The sequence below is a fragment of the Hyla sarda genome, chromosome 7 (assembly GCF_029499605.1).
Source record: "Hyla sarda isolate aHylSar1 chromosome 7, aHylSar1.hap1, whole genome shotgun sequence".
Lineage (NCBI taxonomy): Eukaryota > Metazoa > Chordata > Amphibia > Anura > Hylidae > Hyla > Hyla sarda.
Genome location: NC_079195.1, coordinates 222103887 through 222115857, shown reverse-complemented (window position 1 = coordinate 222115857; position 11971 = coordinate 222103887). Strand labels below are relative to the sequence as shown.

Below are 11971 nucleotides of genomic sequence, written 5' to 3'. Positions count from 1 at the left end.
TGTTACTTATATGTCAAATAAAAATATATGATAGTTAAATTAACCCTTACCTACACCCTTATATAAAAGATGGGTTTTTGTTTCAAGTTCCATGCATGTATATGGGACTTCCAGTACCTTACTCCTCAAGCTCCGCTCTGCATCTCCTGGTCAATGTGTCAGTCCAGTTTGCAAGCCACACCCCACCTCACAAAGATACGCCCACTGACAGCCTTTGGCTGTCCGGGCATGCTGAGAGTTGTTGTTTTGCAACAACTGGAGGCACACTGATTGGGAAACACTGAAATGTAGTCAAAGGAAAATGGTCTGTCTTCACCAAGCTCCTAAGCTCCCCCTAGTGGCAGCTGCAGGTACCCAGCATGTTATAAATGATGTCTACACAGTGGATTTGGAGCTCTGTATCAGGAAAACGGAGCAGCTCTTACAGCAGTGTTTCCCAACTAGGGTTCCTCCAGCTGTTGCAAACTACAACTCCCGACATGCAGAAGGCTGTCAGTGCATGCTGGGAGTTGTAGTTTTGCAGCAGCTAGAGGCACACTAGTTCTGAAACGGTGCATTATATCTTTACTTGCAGTCAGTGAATTAATATAGAATTATTATTCCTCACTGCTGAGGGTTTGTTTCAGTTGTATCCAGTGTAGAATAATCCTCTGTGAGCAAAATACCCCAACTACACAAATCTTTCTCCGGTCCTGATAGTTTGTTACAGTGTATCAGTTTGGGGAGTCCAAGCTGCTTACTTCACAGAACATATCTTAGATATTTTGGACAACATCTGGACCTGCTCATAGATGTTAAAAATTGAGGGTCCCGAAAAAGGGGCTCATAGGGGGGGTAGATCCCTTTAATTAAAGGAGACATTGTTCTATAAAGTGTCTTTTGTAATTTACAGGTGGTGAAGGCCAGAGTGAAGGACTTGATGATCCCGAGGTATAAAATCATTGTCCTCATCTACATTGGGCAGCTGAACGATCAGAGCATGCGGGTGGGGAGCCGGTGTATCTGGGACCCAGCCTGCGACACCTTCTCATCCTACACCTTCAAGAACAGCTCCCTGTTTGCCCTGGCCAATGTCTACGCCGTGTATTACGAGTAGGATAAGCTATAACTCGTGGCTCTGTATGTGTAACTGCAATCCCCTCTACATCTAAAGCTGGCCATACACATTACAATGATATTGCTGGAACCCATCTATCTAATGCAGTGTTTCCCAACCAGCCGCCTGTAGCTGATGCAAAATTACAACTCCCAGCATGCCTAAACTAACCAGAAACAAAACTGACACAAAACACACCTAGAAAGCTGGAAATAACTGCACAGAGCATAAACTATAATCCGCACCATACTGCAAAAGTCAGCACTCTATTAAGCAGTGTTTCTTAACCAGTACGCCTCCAGCTGTTGCAAAACTACAACTTCCAACATGCCCGAAGGGACTAGAAACAAAGCTGACACAAAACACACCTAGAATGCGGCAAATTACTGTACAGAGCATACACTATAATCTGCACCATACTGCAATAGTCAGAACTCTATAAATCAGTGTTTCCTAACCAGTGAGCCTCCAGATGTTACAAAACTACAAATCCCAGCATGCCTGGACTGACTAGAAACAAAACTGGCTTAAAAAATGCGCCAGGTAACACATAGGATGCTGGAAACATCTGCACAGAGCATACACTATAATCCGCACCATACTGCAAAAGTCAGCAAAAAAAGTCAATAAAGCAGTGTTTCCCAACCAGCATGCCTCTGGCTATTGCAAAATTGCAGCTCCCAGCCTTTGGGTGTCTGGACATGCTGGGAGTTGTAGTTTTGCAAAACTGATCATATGTATATGGAGACCTCCCAACTCTCCTCTGATGGCAAATATCAGTGGAGAGAAGGAACGTACTTGTTGGGTTTCAACTGATCAATCCTTTTGTTCTAAGGAGCCGCTGCCAGAGGAGTCTGTTAGCAACTTATTCCACACTCAGAAAACATGCACGCTCAGCTGAGATGAGCATGCAAGTGTATGGGGGGAGGTCAGGAGTGGAGTGTATATATAAGTTTAGCTGTCAGTATTTTCTGGGGCTTGTAGTTCCACATTGTCTACAGAGCCACAAATTTCCTACATTTACACTAGGTCATTCTCAAGGGCCCAGTCATATTACGTATTTTCCTCTCTGAAATTTTGGCACAGCAGCCCCCCATTGTTTTTAATATGATTCTGTAGCACCATTCACATGACGGAAATTACAATTCCCAGACTCTGCTGTAAGAATGAACATGTTTATTCTTCTGCGGAATCTGCTTGGAAATGCATTATTATCTAGGGACACGGCGCGTTTCCGATCGGTCTTGGCGCCGACTGACTGGATGAAATTTTCGTAGTGTGAATGATCCCTAATTTCAAAGAGGAATTCCTTAAAATCTAAAAATCCCCACTAACCCGAGTCATTCTTTTTTTGGTCAACTTGTTTAAAAGGTATTATCGAATTGTTTCTACTTTCTGTTTCTGGAAAAGTTGGGTGATTATTAATATGGCACCCATTACAGATGTACCCAGCTTTCCCAGACAGTTGTGTACAGTGATGCATCTCATTCTCTTATCTATTGCTGAGTGTCTAGAAAAGCTGAGTGACCACTGTATTGGGCAGCCATATTTGTTAGCACCCAGCTTTCCAAGAATAGGGTGCATGCTTAAATGGATGCTGTAGAGCAGTGGGTGTTGTGGAGCAGTGTTTTCCAAACATTGTGCCTCCAGCTGTTGCAAAATGAGAACTCCTACAGTGTTTTCCAAACAGCGTGCCTCCAGCTGTTGCAAAACTACAACTCCCAGCATGCCCGGACAGCCGTTGGCTGTCCGGGCATGCTGGGAGTTGTAGTTTTGCAACAGCTGGAGGCTCTCTGGTTGGGAAACACTGTGCTAGGACAACAAATAGGAGCAATCTTGTAAAACTCCCATACTTAATAACCCTGGCTCTGTCAGGATGACTGCAGCTTATGCAGAGCACAGAGGAGCAGACAGGAAATGAATACAGCTTTGGCTGTCCGAGCATGCTGGGAATTGTAGTTTTGCAACATCTGAAGACCTGTAGTAGTTTTTATTTTTTTTGTTTTTTTTAAGTGACAGGTACACTTTAATATAAGTCTCAACAACAGTAGGGGGTGACTCCAGTGCTCCAGGGGGGGTTATTTTAGGAGAGAAATAGGAAAATAGCCATTTACATTGCGGTGCATGCGTCCACTGGTGTTTGCTAATTTTGTAAAAAAAAATATTTATTATGTCATATTTTCTGGATAATAGTAACATAATAGTGAATTTGTATGTTTACACCAGTATAATACATATGTTTTTCTGCCCTAATTTGATGAAAAATGTACAAAACGGCACCAGAATTTTGCAATACAAAATTCAATGCAGTAAAAAGCTGATTATTTCTGATGCAAATGATTCGTGATGTAGGAACCAATGTGTAAATCAAATAGAAGCCTTACTTATATAGTGCAGCATAGGCTATTGGAGAATAATGTAGAGGTTCTTGTGTATGCCTTGTGCATACCTGGTTTTAGCTGATGTGGCAGGCATGGGGTTTGCAGCCATACTGATTGCAAATGCATCAATGAAATTATTCACTAATGCTGCCTACATTTTCCGTGAATCCTCTGGCTTTGTAGAGAGAGGGTGTGGAGTCTTATCACTGCACCTGGTCATCTAATCAGGCTGCTGGAGGTCACCCAGGAGAACTGATTAGACTGGGTTTTGGGTTGAGGTCAGTTCACATTACGTGCAGTTTTAATAAGTTTTCATATTCAGAGTGCGTTTTTTAGAGGAATATCGGCATGAGCACAAAAAAAGCTGACCTATAATTATAACTGAGGTGTTTTATGAAGATTTAAGGTTTTTTGGCGGTGTTCACGTGTTCCATTTTAACTGCATGTTTTACACATTTTTACTGCATTTTGGCAGTGATTGGTGCAGTTTTCTAAAATTACAATAAAAATGACACTTTTTAACTGTGATTTACACAACGGTCGTAAAACAGCAGCAAAAAAAAATGCAGTAAAAACGTTTGAACACATCCTCAGAGGAGTTATATAGCTACTATGTATCCTGATCCACTAGAGATAGCAGCAGTATACAGATAGATCTGGAGAGGAGGGGTATAACTACTATATATCCTGATCCCATAGAGATAGCAGCAGTATACAGATAGAGCTGGAGGGGAGATGTATAACTACTATAAATCCTGATTCCATAGAGATGGCAGCAGCAGTATACAGATAGAGCTGGAGGGTAGGTGTATAATGTATATTCTGATCCCATAGAGATAGCAGCAGTATACAGATAGAGCTTGAGGGGATGTGTACAACTACTATATATCCTGATCCCATAGAGATAGCAGCAGTATACAGATAGAGCTGAAGGAGGGGAGGTGTATAACTACTATATATCCTGATCCCATAGAGATAGCAGCAGTATACAGATAGAGCTGGAGGGGAGGTGTATAACTACTATATATCCTGATCTCATTGACATAGCAGCAGTATACAGATAGATCTGGAGGGGAGGTGTATAACTACTATATATCCTGATCCCATAGAGATAGCAGCAGTATACAGATAGAGCTGGGAGGGGAGGTGATCTCGCACAATCCACATGATTACAGAAACTTGACTTCTTTCTTCCAGAACCAGCGCCACACCCGTCCTTGGGTTCGAACTCAGCTCCAATAAAGTGAATAGGGCTGAACTACCATCTGTGGACAGGTGTGGTGCTGTTTTTGGAATATATCGGCCATGTTGGGGGAAACCCCCTTATGTAAAGCAAAACGAAAGGCAGCACATGTAGCATCATACTCAGTGTGACGGCACACGGTCCGCTCTTCTTTAGTTTACCACTGGGGTCCTGGATGAGACCATTACGGGCAATCTCTGGGGGGGGAGTTTGTATGTACCATGTTTGTGGGGGGGTTTATAATGGGGGCAATGAGATGAATGACTGACGCTCTTTTATCCAGCAGGTATATTCTTTATTAGTCGTCTGTACACGGCCGTAAACTGAGGTCATTTTTAACATGTTCCTAAACCATTAGCACCGTCACAATGAGGCCAGATATAGTGTAGTGGTATAATAGTGCACCGGCTCTATACATCTATCTATACCAGTGTTTCCCAACCAGGGTGCATACAGCTGCTGCAAAACTACAACTCCCAGCATGCCCAGACAGCCGAAGGCTGTCTGGGCATGCTTGGAGATGTAGTTTTGCAACAGCTGGAGGCACCCTGCTTGAGAAACACTGCAGTAATGTCTTATTAAGGCAGTGTTTTCCAGGCAGGGTGCCTCCAGCTGTGACAAAACTACAACTCCCAGCATGCCCAGACAGCCGAAGGCTGTCTGGGCATGCTGGGAGATGTAGTTTTGCAACAGCTGGAGGCACCCTGCTTGGTAAACACTGCAGTAATGTCTTATTAAGGCAGTGTTTCCCAAGCAGGGTGCCTCCAGCTGTTGCAAAACTACAACTCCCAGCATGCCCAGACAGCCTTCGGCTGTCTGGGCATGCTGGGAGTTGTAGTTTTGCAACAGCTGGAGTCACCCTGTTTGGGAAACATTGATCTCTACATACAGGTCTAGCAAAGTGAACTCAAGTCCTTCTTCTTGCAGCCGGTCTTGCAGCAGGCGGTGGTCAGCAGTTCATTCAGGTCGCGTCTCTCTTGGGCTGGGTTCTTCTTTAACCCCCACAACTCCTCAGAAGACTCTGTTTCCTGCAGGTTCTCCGAATTTATTTTCTGCACGTGATATTCCACCGGTCCCACCGAGTCCTCATCTACAGCATGCAAGGCGAAGAAGGCGTCTCTGTCTGTAGACAACACAAGTGTTACATGGCGTTCTTCATCTTCTACATTGCTTGCGATCAGATCTTAAAGGGGTACTCCGGAGAAAATTGTTTTTTAAATCAGCTGGTGGCAGAAAGTTATACAGATTTGTAAATTGCTTCTATTTAAAAATCTTAATCCTTCCAGTACTTATCAGCTGCTGTATGCTCCACAGGAAGTTGTGTAGTTCTTTCCAGTCTGACCACAGTGATCTCTGCTGACACCTCTGTCCGTGTCAGGAACTGTCCAGAACATGAACAAATCCCCATAGCAAACCTCTCCTGCTCTGGACAGTTCCTGACACGGACAGAGGTGGCAGCAGAGAGCACTGTGGTCAGACTGGAAAGAACTACACCACTTCCTCCAGAGCATACAGCAGCCGATAATTACTGGAAGGATTAAGATTTTTCATATAGAAGTAATTTGACAATCTGTATAACTTTCTGGCACCAGTTGATTTGAAAACATTTGTTTTCCCCGGAGTACCCTTTTAGGACCCCCAGACACGAGTTAGCAAGAAGAGTTAATTATCTAAAGCTGGCCATATACATAAAGTAGCTATGTAGAGCAGTGTTTACCAACCAGTGTGCCTCCAGCTGTTGCAAAGCTACAATGCATGGCCATATGGCCTTTGGCTGGAATATATGAATCCTGCCCTGTGTAGTCTACAAACTACAATGTGCATGTGCAGTAAGTATGAAAATTTTTAAAGTGCTGTCCTGCATATCCATCTGGTGTATATAAGTGGTACTGCAAGTCATGTTACAGTGTTTACCAACCAGTGTGCCTCCAGCTGTTGCAGAACTACAACTCCCAACATGCCTGGACAGCCAAAGGCATATATTTCAGATTAAGTAAAATGCATCTGGGATGAGGTTTAAAAAACTATACAGTATACAGATAGAGCTGGAGGGGAGGTATATAACTACTATATATCCTGATCCCATAGAGATAGCAGCAGTATACAGATAGAACTGGAGGGGAGGTGTATACCTACTATATATCCTGATCCCATAGAGATAGCAGCAGTATACAGATAGAGCTGGAGGGGAGGTGTATAACTACTATATATCCTGATCCCATAGAGATAGCAGCAGTATACAGATAGAGATGGAGGGGAGGTATATAACTACTATATATACTGATCCCATAGAGATAGCAGCAGTATACAGATAGAGCTGGAGGGGAGGTGTATAACTACTATATATCCTGATCCCATAGAGATAGCAGCAGTATACAGATAGAGATGGAGGGGAGGTATATAACTACTATATATACTGATCCCACAGAGATAGCAGCAGTATACAGATAGAGCTGGAGGGGAGGTGTATAACTACTATATATCCTGATCCCATAGAGATAGCAGCAGTATACAGATAGAGCTGGAGGGAGGTGTATACCTACTATATATCCTGATCCCATAGAGCTGGAGGGGAGGTGTATACCTACTATATATCCTGATCCCATAGAGATAGCAGCAGTATACAGATAGGGCTGAAGTAGAGGTGTATAATTACTACATATCCTGATCCTATAGCGATAAAAGCAGCAGTATTCAGATAGAGCTGGAAGGGGAGGTGTACAACTACATTATATCCTGATCCCATAGAGATAGCAGCAGCAGTATACAGATAGAGCTGGAGGGGGAGGTGTTTAACTAATATATATTCTGATCACATAGAGATAGCAGCAGCAGTATTCAGATAGAGATGGGAGGTGTATAACTACTATATATCCTGATCCCATAGTGATAGCAGCAGCAGTATACAGATAGAGCATCTGGGAAGATGTTTAAAAAAAAAAAAAAAAAAAAAAAAACAACAACTTTATAATACTTGTGTTCTATTCATGAATAAATTGCCCTACAAAAGGTGGTATATACAGTATGAGATGATACAATGGTATAAATGTGAGAAACACATGGTATATGTCAATCCTGCTCTGTGTAGTCTACAAAGTACAATGTGCATGTGCAGTATGTATGAAAAATGTTAAAGTGCTGTCCTGCTTCACCATCTAGTGTATATAAGTGGTACTGCAGGTCATGTTACAGTGTTTCCCTACAAGTGTGCCTCCAGCTGTTTCAAAGCCACAACTCCCAGCATACCCGGACAGCCTTTGGTTGGTATATATGAATCCTGCTCTGTGTAGTTCACTAAGTACAATGGCCGGCATTTATCATTGTGTTCACCCTTTGTTCGTCTATATTTGGCGCTATTTTGGCGCAAGTGTCCTTTTTTGCGCCTTTTGGTTTACACATTTCTGCTGATTTTGCATTGTAATCCACTGATTTTCCCAATACAAATTATATGGATGGGTTTTATGAACTGCGCCTTTTTGTAAAAAGGTGCCAAACCACCGAAAAAGTCTCTAAAATTACACCAGCGCAGACTTAGCTTAGCTTTTTAGTGCATGTGAAGAGCAAAATTTCAGAAAATTTGTACCTGAACAAAATTTATCAAATGCTCTGCGGCCATTTAATAAATTTGGCGCTCCTACACATCACCAGCGCACAAAAAAAAAAGGTGTAGAAAATGCTTCACGTACACCTACTATGATAAATGCTTCACTGACACCTACAATGATAAATGCTTCACTGACACCTACAATGATAAATGCTTCACTGACACCTACAATGATAAATGCTTCACTGACACCTACAATGATAAATGATTCACTGACACCTACAATGATAAATGCTTCACTGACACCTACAATGATAAATGCTTCACTGACACCTACAATGATAAATGATTCACTGACACCTACAATGATAAATGCTTCACTGACACCTACAATGATAAATGCTTCACTGACACCTACAATGATAAATGCTTCACTGACACCTACAATGATAAATGCTTCACTGACACCTACAATGATAAATGCTTCACTGACACCTACAATGATAAATGCTTCACTGACACCTACAATGATAAATGCTTCACTGACACCTACAATGATAAATGATTCACTGACACCTACAATGATAAATGCTTCACTGACACCTACAATGATAAATGCTTCACTTACACCTACAATGATAAATGCTTCACTGACACCTACAATGATAAATGCTTCACTGACACCTACAATGATAAATGCTTCACTGACACCTACAATGATAAATGATTCACTGACACCTACAATGATAAATGATTCACTGACACCTACAATGATAAATGCTTCACTGACACCTACAATGATAAATGCTTCACTTACACCTACAATGATAAATGCTTCACTGACACCTACAATGATAAATGCTTCACTGACACCTACAATGATAAATGCTTCACTTACACCTACAATGATAAATGCTTCACTTACACCTACAATGATAAATGCTTCACTTACACCTACAATGATAAATGCTTCACTTACATCTACAATGATAAATGCTTCACTTACACCTACAATGATAAATGCTTCACTGACACCTACAATGATAAATTCCGGCCTGTGTGCATGTGCAGCAAGTATGAACATTTTAAAAGTGCTGTCCTGCTTCGCCATCTGTTGTCTATAGGTGGTACTGCATGTCTTGTTATAGTGTTTTTCTACCAGTATGCCTCCAGCTATTGCAAAACTTCAACTCCCAGCATGCCCAGACAGCCTTTGGCTGGAATATATGAATCCTGCCCTGTGTAAACTACAAAGTACAATGTGCAGTAAGAATGAACATTTTTAAAGTGTTCTCCTGCTTAGCCATCTGGTGTATATAAGTGGTACTGCAGGTCACGTTACAGTGTTTCCAAACCAGTATGCCTCTAGCTGTTGCAAAACTACAACTCCCAGCATGCCCGCACAGCCTTCGGCTTGTATATATGAATCCTGCCCTGTGTAGTCCACTAAGTACAATGTGCATGCGCAGTACATATGAACACTTTTAAAGTGCTGTCTTGCTTCGCCATCTGGTGTATATAGGTGGTACTGCAGGTCTTGGTATAGCGTTTTGCACCAGCTGGAAGCATACTGGTAGATAAACTACAACTCTAAGCATGACCTTTGGCTGGAATATATGAATCCTGCCCTGTGTAAACTACAATGTGCAGTAAGTATGAACATTTTTAAAAGTGTTCTCCTGCTTCGCCATCTGGTGTATATAAGTGGTACTGCAGGTCTTGTTACAGTGTTTCCAAACCAGTGTGCCTCTAGCTGTTGCAAAACTACAACTCCCAGCATGCCCGGACAGCTTTTGGCTGTTATATATGAATCCTGCCCTGTATAGTCTACTAAGTACAATGTGCATGCGCAGAATGTATGAACATTTTTAAAGTGCTGTCTTGCATCGCCATCTGGTGTATATAAGTGGTACTGCAGGTCACATTATAGTGTTTCCTAACCAGTATGCCTCCAGTTGTGGCAAAACTACAACTCCCAGCATGCCCGGACAGCCTTCGGCTGTCCGGGCATGCTGGGAATTGTAGTTTTGCAACAGCTGGAGGCACCCTGGTTGGGAAACACAGTCTTACCGTGAGTCTATATACACTTACCTGTCATGTCTTGGGGCTGCCCAGACAGAAGCCTCCTCCATCGGGATCCTCCGCAGGTATAGATCACGGCTCGGATGAATTCCCGGCCGCAGAGCTTCACAAATTGCCCGTCCGCCGTTACTTGTTCGGCCGCCACCAGGAAAGCGAGCAGGACGCAGCAGACAGGTAGGACTCTCATGGTGGATAATACGAGGGTAACAAGTGAACAGGAGAAATCTGGAGGAGATGTGGAGGTGCTGGAAATTCAGCCCAATATATACCCAGAACCCGCAACATCTCATTGGCTGGAATTTTCTAGAAATTTCTACAGGGTGCTTAACGGCGCATAATAAAATCTCATAACTCCCTATAATGTGGCGGGTAACATCGGTCGTATCCCGGGGTCATATGGCTGTTAAACTACTACTTAACACATTATTCCAGCTTCAGAGATTTTAAGGAGCCATCATTGCCCTCTGTGCAAACAATGAGATGGGACATCTTCCTCCTCCTGCACATATGTGCGCTGGTTATATGGAAAAACCTTTAAAGTCAATGACCCGTCCAGTAGAACAGTGTTTTCCGAACAGTGTGTCTCCAGCTGTTGCAAAACTACAACTACCCAGCATGCCCAAACAGCCTTTCCATTGGGTTAATACAATAAAAAATTATACCCATTATACGCGCTTTTCTATTATAGTACCGTTTTTTTTATGCAAACTTTTTTTTTTTAAAATACGGTATATATTTTTTTAAACGCAAACTTTTTTTTATTTTTATTTTTTTTTACAAAATAAATATCATTAAAATTGCCCTATTCTAACCCCCTATAACTTTCTCAATTTTCCATACAGGGGGTTGTAGGAGGGCTCATTTTTGTGCCATGATCTGTAGGTTTTTATTTTATTTGTTTTTGTGCCACTTTTGCACATATGTGACTTTTTAAATCGCTTTTAATGTTTTTTTTTTAATGGGATCTGGCGTTTACGCCATTCAACGTAATTGAATCATTAACATAATATCTTGATAGTTCAGACATTTACGCACGTACCGATACTAAATATGTTTATTAATTTTTTTTTTTTTTTTTGGGGGGGGGGGGGAGATAGGAAAAAGGGACAATTTAACTTTTATTTAGGGGAGGGGCTTATTTACATCATTTTTTATCTCTTTTTATAAAAATGTATTTTACACTTTTTATCTCCCCATAGGGGGCTGTTTTTAGTATTGTTTAGATTTCTAATACTGTTCAGTGCTAGGCATTAGCATAGCACTGATCAGTGTTATCTGCAATATACTTCTTTGGTCTACTGGAAGGAAGGCCAGAGAAGAAGACTTTGGGAGAGTGGTGGAGGCAGGTGAGGGGACCTCCGACCACCATTTTGTTTGAACTTGTTACTGTGGTCCTGCACATTAGCTCCCCACATTAGGTGCCATATAGTTCCCCCACATTAGGTGCCATATAGTTCCCCCACATTAGGTTGGCTGTACAGTCCTCCCACATTAGGTGCAGTATAGTTCCCCCACATTAGCTGTAGTATAGTTCCCCACATTAGGTGCAGTATAGTTCCCCACATTAGGTGCAGTATAGTTCCCCCCACATTAGGTGCAGTATAGTTCCCCCCACATTAGGTGCA

At 42.1% G+C, this 11971-nt stretch overlaps 3 protein-coding genes across 6 annotated transcripts in view; 1 reads left to right on the top strand and 2 right to left on the bottom strand.

Moving 5' to 3' along the window:
- DYNLT5 (dynein light chain Tctex-type family member 5) overlaps positions 1-1291 on the top strand; it is an 11291-nt gene extending 10000 nt beyond the window's left edge. For both annotated transcript variants that reach the window (XM_056532833.1, XM_056532832.1), the window contains exon 5: positions 893-1291. In XM_056532833.1, the coding sequence (XP_056388808.1) occupies positions 893-1096 (204 nt within the window). In that variant the 3' untranslated portion in view covers positions 1097-1291. The remainder of the gene's footprint in view (positions 1-892) is intronic.
- Positions 1292-5613: 4322 nt separating this feature from the next.
- Positions 5614-10533, bottom strand: INSL5 (insulin like 5). Its single transcript, XM_056532423.1, has 2 exons — positions 10356-10533; positions 5614-5843 (listed from the first exon to the last, which is right to left on the bottom strand). Exons 1-2 carry the CDS (start codon positions 10531-10533, stop codon positions 5614-5616), a joined length of 408 nt encoding a protein of 135 aa, XP_056388398.1.
- The window catches only part of DNAI4 (dynein axonemal intermediate chain 4), a 51492-nt gene continuing 45228 nt past the window's right edge, over positions 5708-11971 (bottom strand). Inside the window, exon 18 of one of the 3 annotated variants that reach the window (XM_056532825.1) lies at positions 5708-5843. The gene's annotated coding sequence lies outside the window, so the exon portion shown is untranslated. The remainder of the gene's footprint in view (positions 5844-11971) is intronic. The other 2 variants (XM_056532824.1, XM_056532826.1) reach the window with 2 other exon arrangements.